We start from the raw sequence: 15,189 nt of genomic DNA, 5'->3' as shown, positions 1-15,189 counted from the left end.
AGATGAGAAGGGAAAATGAAACAATGAAAAAGAGATTGGTGAAGATAGCTGGAGAAACAGATGAGAAGGGATAAAGGGAGACAGGAAGAGATGATGAATAAGCCCCTATCACAACGCTTTGTCGTAATAGCTTGGGCTTGGTGGTCCAATGTGCATGAAATATAATCCGGAATGAGCTGAGGGATCCTCGAGAAGAGAGGGCCTTTACCTAGATAATCCTAGCGGAAGCGGAGCAAGGTCCGCGCGCGGCTAGAAGACTTAATTGGGACACTTATTTCCCCATAACGCACTGCCACAGGTAACCATTATTACCGGGAGTCTGTAGCCTTATGCAGACGTGTTGAGATAGTTCTCATTAACTTATCAACACGCTCGAGGCTGACAAAAGTTACTTTTGAAGTCATCAAACTTACTTTTGGGATGATCTTGGTAGACATCGTAAGGGTCAGTCTGAATACTCTGGTATCTGAATCAGAATGAACCTATTATTTGGCTCAAGATAAAAGCCATAGTTAGATCGAGTTTTGGATAGGGGAAAGAAAAGAAAAACTTGCAATTTCAAAGCTTTACTCTATCTCATGAGTCCCCATGGTGGGTGGCAGCTGTGGCTGGCGGCGACGCCGCGCCGCCCGTAATTAGGAGAGCGCTCCGCGTGGGGTCCCTCGGACCTTCCGTCAGAGAGGCGTTGTTGAGTTGGCCCATCACTGATTTTTTTCGTGAAGACAACTATAAAGGGTAGACACCCCCTCATGAAGTGGGATGAATTGCACTGCAGTAGTGAAGAAACTATCTCTGCTCAATATACGATTTCTTTTGGTTTAACAATACATGAAAATAAAACTGGACTGAGTGGGGATTTTTTTTGTTCAAAAACAAAACCAAGAACAACAATAATTAATCTAAACTTGAAATGCAGAAAGCAAGGAGATGGAAGGAGTCCTATTTTTTAGTATATTCAAATAAGAGATGGAAAGTTAATTATAGCTGAAAACAATTCAACCAATCAAGACTTTTTTTTTACGTTTTGGTTTCTCTTCAACCGAGTTTTAGGTGACTTTAAGGAAAATTACAGGAGTACTTGAAAGAAGCAAACGGAAGAGGAATAAAACCTGCAAGGTCTTCTGGAAAATGAAAACTCCACGCCACCAAGTTGAATGCTAAAGGATAAGAGGTTACAAACGAACAAACGAGCAAATAAAAAGAAAGAAGCTGCAGCAGGCAGAAGGTCAAAAAAGAGCGAAAAAGGAATTAAGGTCGGGGCTAAGATATGGATCAGCACGGCGGTGCCGAATCAGGCAATGAGTAGAGTAAAAAATGTCACAGGTATACGGTTCTTCAGAGAAGAAGAATCTGGCCCGAGATAGAAGGCTGATAGCTCGGATTAGTATGCGGTTGCGTTCTCCTCAACTGAGGTTTATTGGTGAAGTGTTTATCACGGGCAGGAGATCGGCGGTGAAGTTTTAATAAGATTGTCGATGGATGCGTTTTTTGGAGTCGGATTCTCGAATCGGACGAATTGATTTTCCAGTTGTTTTTATGTTCCTCCGAATTCTTCATTTTCAGTGGGTTGATGTAGCTACAAAATGTCCGGTTTTAGCCGCAGGAGGGAGATTCTTTCTTAGTCTACCGGCAAGATACGATAGAAAAAACAATTTAGATTGCGACTTACAGAGAGTCATGAGGCGGATGAAACGAGGTTTTTTGGACGATCGTTAGCAGCACCGAAGTCGCATTCCCAAGCGGGGTCGAGACCACGGCACCAAAAGCTGAGATCGGAGCTGAGACTACTGCGGGCGGATTCGGTGTAGCTGAGGGTGATGAAGGAAGAGTCGTAGGAAACACGAGCGGAGCTGATGGAGGAGGGTCTTGGAGAGAGGCAGGGGGACGGCGGCCGGCTGAGCTGAGAGACATGAGCAGGATCCGAGTGCACTCTTTCAGCGTCCGTCTCGGCCATCTGATCAACCTCATGATCCACCGGGTCGTCAATCTCGAACTGTGGTGAAGACTTTCGCTTCGTTAGTACCCGCCGGCAGCGCTCGCCAAGCGAAAAGGCGACGACCATCAACTTCGACTGGCTCGTCGACTTGCGCAGTTTCGCATATTTCCCCTCTGTCCCCTTCCCTGTTCCACCTCCGCCAACGCTCAATACCAGTAAGTCGCGTCCCGGAGAAACCGGCTCACTAGAGGCGAAAGAAGGTTTGTTCGACATCGAGAGATTGTATTGAAAACTGGCACATTCCATCATTGATAATTCCGGAACGAGTCCTCAAATCGGAACAACTGTGGCTTGACAAGAGGGAGAGAGGTATGACACCAGCGGCAGCAGTCCGAAGGATTTTGGCTTGGATTGATTGTTGAATTGGATTGTGAAGTAGGAGAAAAAGAATGATTATCTTAGAGCTTCTGGTCTTTTATGCAACAGCCAGAGAAGGAAGATAAATTTCTTCATGAGTGGATCAACGGGGCAGCGGCTAACCTGCAGTTTTTTCTTTTCTTTTTGTTGGAATTCCAACCGGACAAATCGAGAGGATTATTGGATTCGATGATTTTGAGAAAATCTTGGTTTAAATTCCTCCAAAGTATCTGCAGTTACAAGATAAACTAGAGAGAATGTCAATCCAACGACCTATGGAATTTCTTAGGGGGGGGGGGGGACAGGGGCAATTAAGATAGCTGATGATAGCGGAATTCCAAGAGCGGTATTCATATTCACCAAGGCCCCGGCCAGGTTGGGGCGAGGTGAGAGGGGGGGCATTGATGAAAGCCAATAGGGCGAAAATCGTATCTTGCTGGGTATAGACAAGAAGGAGGTGGAGAGGACCAGATGGAAGGATGATACCCACCAAGTTTTATTTATCTGCGTATCACAATTTCAGCCACAAAACGTGCGGAAAGTTGTCTGGGATCGGAATGGTAATTTGTAATCCAGATTTCCTGAAAGTTGTGGGTGAACTTGTCGAGTGGATATAGCAATGGCCTTGGCAATCAAGAGGGGACAAAAGTTTTGCAGACTGGAGGGAGTTGCGCCTGCCTTTATATAATCTCAGCACAAGAGGTCTCAAGAGGTCACAAGAGGTTAAGGAGAGCCTGTATGATGGTGACGTAAACGTTAATACATGGTGTCTTGGCTATTCTGCACGCCCAAGATTGGCCCTTGAATTAAAGGATTATGTACCGAAAGTTGTGCTACAAAAGATGCACTAGACGAACGACGTGGGTCGGGGAGGAAAGTTCAAGCAGGAACATAAGTTTTAGTGTGACATTGGGCTCCGGATGATGCTTCTGATGATGATGATGGAAGCAAAGGCAAGGCTTGTCAACAGTACTTTAATACTAAAGCGAAAGAGGGGGAGGGAGTTAAGTAGGTTGATGCACTTGAAATTTCCTGGGCGTGCTAAAGATGGTGAGGCTATCCGAGAACGCGAAGGGGGCGCACGGGTGAAAACTCTATGGGTTCTCCAGGCTAAAGCTATCCCCCAGTTGAAGCTCAGATTCAAACATCATCAATCGGCTGAGCAAGAGTTTGGTAGAACAATCTCGGCAGCCTTCGATACTCTTGGTATACATACGACACGATACGATAGCCAGTACTACTACATATCCTTGTGCCTTAAAAAGAAAGAAAGACAATCGGATTTCCGAAAGGAGAAGTCAGCATAATTTCCTTCGGCCTATTTTTTTTCTTTTGGGGGGGGAGAGAGGATGTCGTCTTAATGTACTTCAGCCGATCAACGACGGCAAAAAAAGGGAATATGGATTGTACAACAAGAATTGGGTGCCGGGACGCCGCCAAGGAAGTTTCCCAGTCAATCAGTCAAGGGGTTGTTGTTGGGGGATGCATGAATGATCTTCATGATTCAGTTGGCTCTAGATATTGGAGCTCGCAGCTGCTCGCAGTGAGACTCGATTGCAAATATTCTTCTTCTCATTCAAAATTGTGAAAGGGGTACAGGAACTCAGAGGAGTTGGATCTATCAACCCAGGCTATTTTGTGATCCTCTGCGGACAAGAGGTGGAGGCAAGTTAATCATTTATTAGGACTCTCCATTTCATACTTTTCACTCACGGTCTACCTCCAACATCCTCTCTTCGGCCTCAAGCATTTAAAGTTCCGTACAGCATTTGATGTTAGAAGCAGGAGGTCAACTGTTATAGCTTGGGCCGGTGGGAAAGAATCCTCTGGCTGGGTTTTCCTACGCCGACCATTCAGGATTCAGGATTTAGATCTAGGACAACTTAAAGTATATCGGCAAGTGCAATGCTACGCCGGTTGTGTCAGCAGTCATCGAGCAGCCGTCGGCCAAATTATTCAGAGTTCAGGGTCGAGCTCGATCCATGAAGACTTCAACAACATCTACTAGTACAATTATCTCTTGCCGCCAACGGCCGGCGCACCAGTTCCAACTGGGCAAAGCCATGCAGAGCCTCCACCCTTTAAACCATCTTCTCCCGCAACCCGCCGCGCCACCCCAACGTTGCAGCAGCCTGCTTGGGCGTTGGTTTGTCTCGATTCAACAACATATACCATCCATCCTGTGGCTTGAGCCACCGATCATCGTCAAGTGAGCTGATTAGCTTTTCCGCAAGACTGCTATGCATGCCGGCCGGAAAGAAGCCGCGGCAAGCTAGCTGGCCAATCACCTCTATGCAATCTAAAAGCAAATGATTATGAGTCTTAAATTTATTTGCGTCGTGTATTTATGTATGGGCTGCACTCGTCTGCAATTATATGTCCAAGTGGAGGCTCATACATAACAATCTAAAATGCCCCCCTCGACTGTGACAGGAGCCATCTTTACCGGAAAAGTTGAAGTTGACAAGAGGGAAATCAGGGATGAAGGGGGAGAGATTCCAAAGAGATGGTCGTCCGTGATCATGTAAAACGGGGAGAACATCTGAATTGTCCCGTAACTGATGCATAGCGCTACTTGTGCACATAAATATTGATTAATGTGCTTCTCCCTACGTCAAAGAATAGATTTGGTTATGATGGCAAAGCCGGAACATGAGCCCCTATAAGTCAATCTCAAGGGAAACACTATATTCAGCGTCCTCTCAAGTCCTGGACATCGGTCTCGTCGAGCCACGACTATTTAGCTGAGCGAGCGAGCCAGTGCTTCAAAAAATGCACACGTATTTTATGTCATCCTCATCAAGTCCCACCCACTCCCTGCAGATATTTAGGCGTCAGCATCAGACACACTATAATCGTATCCAGCCATCTGGTTTCTGGTGGTGCCATCCATCTGTTTTTCTTAGACGAGGCTGACGAACCATCATCCAGCTGCATGAGTTTTCCCAGTCATGTGTGTATCCAGCCCTCAAGATAATGTTTATGTACCCTACCTTTTTTTTTAAGCAAAGCAAGTGAAGGTCGTTTTGCAGCCCTGTTTTGAATTGATTCGAGAGGTCGGATGAGAGTGAAGAGCCAAGATGGAGGATGGTAACGGAGACTGAGAGATGTCTAGCCCGCCAGAACATTTCAAAACATGGACAAGGTCGTCTAATAATATGGTTCTCTAGGTATGAATAACAAAGTCCCTCTACTTCCCTTTCTTCTAGATGCTTGGTTAAAAAAAACTAGTATTTCATTTCTACGTGTGACATGACCTATGCACCAGAATTCACATTGTTGTTGTCTGTTGCAAATGTTATTTATTATCAAAAGAACGGAAAGTTTCTTAGTACAATTTTCAGTAACTCGCGAAAACAAAAAACCACAAAGGAAAGCAGAGGAAAGACAAAAGAAATAATCTAAAAAGTTTTGATTGTCGAACTAAGAAAAAGAAGAGAGAAAAAAAGGAGACAGCAGAGAAGAGAGATCAGTCGATTTTTTTGCTATGGCCGTTAATAGACGCTAACTGCTGGGGCAAGTTTTCGGAGCCAACGGAGGCTAATAGACGAATTGCGAGGGCGAATAAGACGATAAGGAGGAAAGCAGATCCAACCAACAAGACAAACCCACTACAGAAAGCCACGTGTCCAGGGGTCAGCAAAAGTAGTCCATTTTTAGTGGAGAAGAGAGAGAAAGGGGGGACGACAGACCTGGAGATATCTTGTTTCTGGCAGGTATCGCCGGACCAATAAGTGACCTTACCAGTCTTAACGTCTCTAGATTTCTCACAGGCGCAAACGAAGCATTTCCCGCCGGAGGTTTTCTGGCCCTGGACGCATTGCCCGTGTCCGTTACAAGCATCAGAGGCGGATTGGCACTCGGTCTTAGTGGGGAAGCATTTACGACTGCTAGGGATGATGGGGATGGACTGGGATCCGAAGATAGATCGGCGACGGTCGATGAGTTCGCGGCGGACAAAGCTCTGCTCGGAGGTCTTGAATGGAGACAGAATCGACAGCTCGGTCCGTTTGCCCAGGCGAGCATGCACCAGTTGGCCTGGTATCCCGATCACTATCGTCTCCTTCCCCGACACACCCCCTGCCTCTATCACCGCTCTCAATAATCCCTGGATCGCGGTGATACTTGTCCGGTACTGGATCGAACTCTCCCCATATCGTCGACGCACTTCTTGGAGTCCTGCTAAACGCATAAATGTGATCGGCCCCGGAGTACCGTTTTGTAAATATTTATCAAGCGTTTTGAGGTCATCCATTATTTGATACGCCGGCTGTCGATGGAAAGAACGAATGTTAGGGTAAACTCTTGTGAGTGATCGAGGGGTAGTGGGGACTGACGCCATCTAGGGTACCATATTCCTTGATGGCCTGACTGAACTTAGTTTCGGGTTCGATAGACTCAGGAAAATTTTTAGAAGATTGAGAAAGATCAGCAGCCCAGCGGGTCCAACTGGGGATTGAATCCGGCCAATCGGCGGCCCAATCGAGCAGGTTTTGAGCGAGTGGGAGGCCCATCCCATCGTGGTAAGCCTGGATGAAGTCTTTGACACCGGGAATCGAGTCGATCGGTAAATGCAGACTGTCGATTATCCGGCCGATGTAGACCGAGATCAGTGCATCAAAACTCAGTGTTTCTGGTGGGTTGGGCACGCTGAACCTCAGCGATCGCGCGAGAAATTCGGCCGGCAGGATGGCTGCAAATCGATCATGGTTATCACCCAGCTCAGTCAGCCAAGAGAATACAAGTAGACAGCTTGTATCTCGGAGTACTCAACTCTGACCATCGTTGCCATAGAGCGCGATAAACAGCTTGGGTGTTGCAGAGGCCGAGGGATGATCTCCAGAGAGGGGCAGGTCGGAGTGGGGGTTACCGAGAACAAGCTGAGATTTTTGGGTGGTTGGATGGAGGGAGGCAGGGAGGTTTTCGAATTGGGAGATGTTTAGCTTGTGAGAGAGGATCGCATTGAGTTCAGAAGTCGACAGCTGGGCGCTCGGCTGGGGCTGGTCAGCTGCTCCTCGGCCTGGTTCGTCCAGAAACAGGGTTGCGGCCAGTTGTCCGTTGGCGAGGCTGGTGGATAGTAGCAGTCCGGCCAGGACAAGCAGGCTCGACGGGGTCATCGTGGGCGGTTCTTGGCTTCTGGTGGGTTTTTCGTGGCTGGTGAGTTTCCGCTCAAGTGGTGTGATGGGCTGGCGGAACATGTCACATCCCTGTCACAGCACCACCCTGCACACGGCCCGAGGTTCACGGTCTTCATGTTCACGGTTCCCGCCCTTTTGTTCACGGCTCCCGTTCTTCACGTTCATGGTTCCCGTTCAAAGCAGAAGCCGGCTGTGATCACAACCGGGTCGGGATTCGGGAAGCCAGCCGGGGCTTTGTGACTCGGGTCGCGGTGGTGGCTGGCGGTGGCACTGGGGAAATCCCCGCCTGACACTACACGTAAACAAAGAATACCATTTGGGTTGGAAACACATTTTGAGTAGCAACTCTGATCACTTGATCAAGAGTCAGGCTTTAAAATGGGGCCAGTTCTCCGCCAGCTACGCAGTAAACATCGTAACACAAGTTGCACAAAAGGGGTGCAAGGCTTGATAATCCCATGAACAACTCCTTCTGACGTGCAGACGCCGCAAATGCAAACTTGCCTCAATTCTGGTCTCTTGACACAAAAAGGTCACGTTCGGATGCATTCCATATCTCGCTGTGTAGCATTGGCACTAGCGGGGAAGCCGCCCTTACCACGGACCCTCCGTTCGAGGGGCATTGTTAAGCTAAGGATGGATGGATCCCTATCTCTTCTCTCCGCATCGCTCTCATCAACCGATTTGATCGTACACAGTTTTCGCGCGGTTTTGCCACATAAATCCTACCACTTATGATTTACGGCTTGAGGCTGTTTGTGGTAAAATAATCATCCTCATGATTGGAAAAATGTCGTTTTTTGTTGATTTGGATTATTCTCCTTTCTCACCAAAGCTTTTTCAACTAATAGCAAGACTCGTTTATGGGCTTCCGTTTGAGCAAGGAGGCTCGTCAAATACTCTTAGAAAATTCGGCCAATCACTCCAATCACTCAAGCAGAAATTTACCCGCAGCTCAAATCGGACGTCGGGCGTCAAATGGCTGAATCCTTTCGGGTCGACTGCTACTACTACTAGTCCTGTCAGTTATATCCGTCTTTCTTCATGAGCATTCCGCAAAAATTTGCCAGATTTCATAGTTTTTTTTTTTCATGATGGGAGTGATGTGTCTAACAGCTGGAAGCCAGATTATGTGGCCATGAAGGTTGGGTGGATACCTCATACAATCAAGCATCTTTATGTCCTACTTGTACTGTCAATCAAAGCGCAGATTCTGTGAGCAAAGGATTTGATCTCACAATAGAATATGCTAAGGTCGTACAAGAAGGTAAAACAATAATCATCTGTTTCCTATCATGTGGGTGCTGATTCTAGGAGCAAGACGATATATGTGTAATATGTCTTGAAGAATTAGGTGATCAGGATGGCCGCCTCAAATGGCCAAGTTGTACTCACATCTTTCATCGAAGTTGTCTAGAAACATGGCGCAAAAATCAGGTGACATGTCCTACCTGCCGAGCAGAAGATCCAGAGTTGGCTGCAGGGCGTGGATCTGAGGAGGAGCGAGTGATTTACGCCACCATTCTCATGCCTCTTAGGGAAGCATCTTTAGGCCAGTCGCTGCTGGGCACAAGCCCTACAGGCGTAAGCTGCATACTGTTCTAGATCAACTGGTATTTTGTATTGGCTTTGATGTCTGAAAAATGTGATTTGATTTGATAAATAGGCACATGAATGGGGTAATTATATGAGTCTGGAAGATGAACTGGCTGATTTGAGTCATCTGGGGCGGTTCTTTGCAGCAAGGGAACATGATTACCAAAACCGGAGGGATTTCCAGCAGGTCACCAGGCAGACTTCAGGGAGCTCAAGTAGAAGCGTGGGCTACAGCATAAGACTTTGACAAATATTTTAGATCATCAATGTGAAAACATTTTGCATTCTGATATCTTCATTTCTAACAGCAACCTTGAACATCCAGCCAAACATCCACAACTTCTTGTCTTCAGCACCTTTTTCAAGGATGTTTATTCTAGCCAACATAGTCAACCTAACTTCAAAAACAAGAAGAAGAAGGTAGAAATAACAAGTTATATTTTTGGGATTATAATCCTCTGGTGAATATTGAATAGTAAGGCCCTGTTTGGCACCAATATAATCCGGGAAATATATATGTACGGACCTACTTTGTGCAGCAGCAAAAAACTCTTTGCGCACAGAATTGACCGTCCCCCAACGTTGAGCCCGCTGTGCTCGCAAGCGGAGAAATACTTCGCGCACAGCAAATTCCCACAAAAGAAGGAGAGGATTTTCCCCAATTTCTTTTTGATGGATCAAAAGAGGGGGTCTTAACTGCCCTCTCCAAAAAAATTTGGATTTTTCGGAGGTGTCCTTATCATGTAGAAAAAATCATAATATTAATTAGAGATCACCGAGTGGACCCGGGTACCCGTGGCGGGTACGGGTACCTGCGGTCATTTTGGGCATATTTAGATACCCGGACCCGGAACCCGTAGGGCGGGTACCGGCGGTACCCGTGGCGGGTATCACGGGTACCACCTACGATTCAACCCTCTAGCCGGTCTATGCCAGCTTCGAGGGTGGTGTAACCTCTTGATGACCGACACAGGCCGGTCATCAAGGGTGCATATACCCTCTCGATGTCCGGCACAGAGCGGACATCGGGAGGGTGTATGTACATATGCCCTCTCGATGTCCGGTCTGTGCTGGACACCGAGAGGGCATACAGTCTCGATGGCACAGACGGACATCAAGAGGGTGTGTGTTTACCCTCCCAATGTCCGGTCTGTGCCGGACCAAGAGTTTACACCACCCTCGAAGCCGGCATAGACCGTCATCGAGGGTGTATATACCCTCTCGGTGCGCGGTCTGGGCCGGATATCGAGAGGGATGTCTGCGTGTGAATTCTCGATGTCCGGTCTGGGCCGGACATCAAGAGTGTATGCCCTCTCGGTGTCCAGCACAGACCGGACATCGAGAGGGCATATGTACATACACCCTCCCGATGTCCCCTCTGTGCCGGACATCGAGAGTGTATGCCCCCTCGGTGTCCAGCAAATACCGGACATTGAGAGGGCATACATACACCCTCTCGATGTCCGGTCTGTGCCGGACATCAAGAGTGTATGCCCTCTTGGTGTCCAGCATGTGCTGGACACCGAGAGGGTTAGGTTACGGGGGCCATGATCACGCTGCAAAAGGTTGTCCGCGACTGCTTGTCTCCAGACCTTTTGGAGCGGGTACCTGGACGGGTACCCGCCATCCAAAATTTACATACCCGGACCCGCACACCCGCGGGTGGGTACCCGCCAAGGGCTGGCGGGTACCCGCCCACGGATACCGGGTACCCCCCACGGGTACCCACGGGCAATCTCTAATATTGATCCAAAAAAAGGCACCTGCTACCCCCATAGCCCACCCCGGGGACTTTTCACCTGCTGAGACTTCAGCGTTTGGGTACCCAGCCCCTCAAAAAGAAAGGTGTCAGCCTAAATGCACTCCAAACTTTTACTTTGTGCACTCCCCATTTTTGGCTTTGGGGAGCCAGCACTCCAAAAAAGTTGGAGTGCCTTGATTTTGTACTCCCAAAACATGGAGTCCCCAGATGGGCACTCCATGTTTATTGGAGTACACAACTAGGTACTCCAAGATTGACCAATACAGGGGAGTGCAGCTAGATGCACTCCAAAAAAAATGGAGTGCAAGCCCAAGCACTTCACCTTTTCAGTGAAGGAATTTGGCTTTGCACTCCAGCTGCCAAATACCAAAGGGAGTGCATTGGGGTGCACTCCAAATCTCCTTTTTTTTGGAGTGCCCACAGCAATCACACCTCTCAATGATTGGTCGGACTGGTTATTGAGGGGACTCACACCTCTCAATGACCGGCATGGACCGGTCATCAGTCACACCTCCCAATGACCGGCACAGACTGGTCATCAAGTGTAATATAACCTCCTCTTGATGACCGGCCATCACCGGTCATTGAGGGGAGTGACATCTCCTCTTGATGACCGGTCTGTGCCAGACATCAAGGGGAATAACATCTCCTCTTGATGACTGGTCTGACTTGTCATTGAGAGGAGGTGCTAACAACTTCTCTGGATGACCAGTTTGTACCGGTGTGGTAGACGGAAAAGTGGAAAAATAAAAAGTTTTTTCTATGCCACATAATTACTCATACTAGGCCTCAAGATACCATCAAATGGACCCCAGAAATGGATTCTACAGCCAATTTTACCCCTAGTCACCACTGGAAGCGTCACTGGAGCCCCTCTGGATTGGAACCTACAGGCCCTTGGACAATGGACACCCATCACACGTTCAGCATACCCAGTCACCAGCCTGTCACAAGCCTCAAGTCAAGGATCACAGTATTATGCTTATAAACATCACAGGATACAAGCATACATCTCCCCATCAGACTATAGTCATTACATATTATCAAGTACTCTTCTATTTCCATATTATGATGTCATCACACACTGACTCTGCAGCCTCAGACTTCATTTATGCACCCCCTGCATCCACCTGTCAAATCATGCAGTCTACGGTCACTTTACGCAGCCTTCATGCGGCCCTACTGCATTCTTATGACATCATTTATGTACCCCTGACACAGTATGACATCATTTGTATCTACTCCCACCAGCTAAAATCCCTCACCCTGTTGTCCAGATCAGCTGAAACCCTAACCCACAAGCCCTCTGGGGCTCCACTTCTGTCTATATAAGGAGCTCTCTCCTCCCCAGTTGTCAGCTCCTCAGCTCAGTACTCCCCAGTTATTTACATACCACCTTCACACTTACCATCACATCTATACCTCACCACAACCCTCATATTTGCAAATAACTACTGAACTCACTCTCAACTCTCACATACCTGTCATTGAACAACTTCATCTGGAACTAGACCAGACCTATCATTTGATTAAAACTTGCCAAGCTTAGCTTGGTGGGTCTTGTTGACTGATAGCATGGAAGGGCAGAGTTTGCACCTCCATCATCCCCTTCTCCATTCAGCAAAAGGTTCTCAGGAACACTTTTGAGTCTTACACCGGTCATTGAGGGGAGGTGCTACTCCTCTTGATGACCAGTCTTTACCGGCCATTCAGGGACTCACACCTCCTCTTGTTGACCGGTGTCAGCCTTAGAGTCATCACAGCTGACCTAAAAGCTGCCTGTTCTACCTTTGTTACATATAAATTACTTTATATCTTTTTCATCTTAAGAGATAAACTTGTTTTGACTTCATATTCTGTTTTCTCATGCAATTTTAATCCTAGTTACAACTTATCAATTCATTGTAACCATACTCCTTCCCTGAGTTATTGAGTTGTGGCGCGCTTGCGCAGTTGTGACGTGTCAGCGCTACCAGGCGCGCCAAACCACATGTACATATGTAAATTACATAAGCAAACTGTGAAAATCTTTGTAGTCAGGATCCCCCTTGCCTGAGGCGGATCTACAGACTTCAGCACACCAGAACCACCACCCAGATAACTCCAGGATCACCACCAAAGAGCCTACTATACTCCCAGTATACCTACCGTCACAGGCGCCTAGGATATTGACAGTAAGTAACCTCTTTCACTGAACCTTGTTTATCTCAGAGGTACAACTCTGTGTCTTTCTTGATTTGCTCTTTCTTCTGGTTTTGCCTTCTTCTTGATCACAGGGCTGTCCCTCTAAATCCACAGGCCTTTGCCTCTATCTTGATCACAGGGCTGTCCCTTATTATCATTTGGCCTTTGCCTCAAAATCTAGGTTCAGGGCTGTCCCTCAGGTTTCCCTTTAAGAACCTTGACTATCCAGAAGGAAGCTAAAAAATTGTGGCTGGATTAAACTTATCTAATCCAGATACCCTCCTGAGAGGAAGCTGTGGCACTTCTAGCACAGATTAGCAGCACTCTTAAGAAGAGTAGCATTGCCAGTGGACGTGCATTCCCACTAGAATAACCTAGTACTCCTCTTTTTCCTTATCCTGCTTGGTTTCTCTCTCTCTTCCTCTTTTTCTCTTATAGTTGTAGTTTCTTTATCCCAAGAAATCCAACTATTGCCCCCTCCATTTCTTGTGTCCTGTTGTCACTATAGAGACTCAGGCTCACAATTGGGGGCCTCATCGGGAAAATTACTCACCTTTCATAATTCTAGACTGCTATAAAGCCAAAGGACTGATCATCCTGACCAAATCAAACAAAAAACTCTTAAAAAATTCGAAAAATTCACTTTAAAAAATTTTCTACATATCCTACTAACGCTAAAATTCTTCTAAAATTATCCAAAATTACTTTTATATTGATAAATTTCCTAACTGAACCCTTGAAATTTTTTTTTACGCACTGTGTACTCGTGAAAGTGCAGAATTGCGACTCCTCCGCGCCGCTATTTATCCCTTCATCGGACTTATCCTCCCCAGAACCCTCTATATCTTCGGATCAAGAAGAGATAGCGAAAAAAGGAGTGCGCTCAAAAGATTCTCCTGCTTCTTATCTACAATTACCGCAGTTGACCGCAAAAAAATTCTTGACGGCGCAGACTAGCGCAGACAAAGAAAACTACGACGACAAAGTAGTAGCACATCCCCGCAACAGTAACTTGATCAGTAGTACCTCTTGGACGCCCATAGCTACTGCCAGTGCTCCAAAAACTCGCCGAAAGAAGACCGTAGCTCCCGTCAACATAGCCGAGTGGACTTCTAATCCCTCAGCAAAGTCAAGCGCAAGAGAAAACAAGAAGAAAGCGTCCTCTACTACTAGGAAAAGCAAAAGGATTTCCGCTAAATCCAAATCTTCAGGTATTTAACCTTGAACAACTCTTAATCCTCATTTTTATTGCTTAATTACCCTCCCTTCTTACACATAATCATCATGCCTCCTCACCTTAGAAATGGCCGAGACCTCTCCGAAGAGCTCCGCCACCGGTACCGCCTTAGCCCAGCCGCCAAAGAACGGCTTCAAAGGGCTAGAAGCAGTCTTGCTGGAACTACAGGAGGATTTCCTCAAGCTCCCGGAAGAGGAGCTGCTCCCCCCAGATACCGGGATCCCTCCAGCCCTATACCAGCCGAGGGAAACATCCATAGCCCTAGCGTCGAGCAGATCCACGCCAGTTCCGCGGCCTATTGACAGGGAACAGATAGACTTGACGGTGAACCTTCCTCCGACGAGTCAACCGCCCTCCCAGCCTACCAACCCAGAGGGCATGAGATCAACGGCGCCGCCCAATCTAGCCCTCATTCCGTACACTCAGAGCCCTCGACGGGAGGCGTCCTCCGGTCCCATGGACCTTATCCCGGAAGAGGAAGAGCTTTCCAGCCTCATCAGCATGTTCAACGAACAATTCGACCTATTTGTTCGCGCCAGGGAGGCGCAGAACACGTTAACCATGAGGCGCCTCCTCTCCCAAGCCTCTATGACGCAGGAGATGATAATAGAACTAGTTGGGAGGAACGATGGTATCCGTCTCTGTCAAGAATGGATACCCAGAGACGAGCTACACAACCTGGAAGCCTCTCTAATGAACCAGAACAACGGCCTAGGTCCGCAGAACTCCACGGCGCAAGTATCCCGGCCTCATTCGCAGCTAGCCACAGTGCTGCACGCCAGTCAGCAACCCATTCTAGCGACGCCAACGCCGGAACCCACGGGTTCTCAACTACGAGCTGTAGCGCAGGAGTTCCAGGGTCCTATCCCCTCCAAACAGGCTCAGTTTCAACCTCAACATCAATCCCAGCCGCGCCTAG

At 47.6% G+C, this 15,189-nt stretch overlaps 2 protein-coding genes across 2 annotated transcripts; both read right to left on the bottom strand.

The window, feature by feature from the left end:
- Positions 1–1,675: 1,675 nt before the first annotated feature.
- Positions 1,676–2,209, bottom strand: PtA15_14A408 (uncharacterized protein; the record flags this gene model as incomplete). The annotated part of the gene is made up of 1 exon (XM_053163121.1): positions 1,676–2,209. The coding sequence occupies one exon, from the start codon at positions 2,207–2,209 to the stop codon at positions 1,676–1,678; it is 534 nt and encodes a 177-aa protein (XP_053027079.1).
- Positions 2,210–5,693: 3,484 nt separating this feature from the next.
- PtA15_14A407 (uncharacterized protein) lies at positions 5,694–7,470 on the bottom strand (the record flags this gene model as incomplete). The annotated part of the gene is made up of 5 exons (XM_053163120.1): positions 5,694–5,700; positions 5,863–5,964; positions 6,046–6,623; positions 6,691–7,046; positions 7,128–7,470. The coding sequence occupies 5 exons, from the start codon at positions 7,468–7,470 to the stop codon at positions 5,694–5,696; spliced, it is 1,386 nt and encodes a 461-aa protein (XP_053027078.1).
- Between the last annotated feature and the right edge of the window lie 7,719 nt (positions 7,471–15,189).

Source organism: Puccinia triticina, chromosome 14A (assembly GCF_026914185.1).
Source record: "Puccinia triticina chromosome 14A, complete sequence".
NCBI lineage: Eukaryota > Fungi > Basidiomycota > Pucciniomycetes > Pucciniales > Pucciniaceae > Puccinia > Puccinia triticina.
The sequence above is the reverse complement of the archived record's forward strand: the minus strand, read 5'-3'. Positions and strand labels throughout refer to the sequence as shown.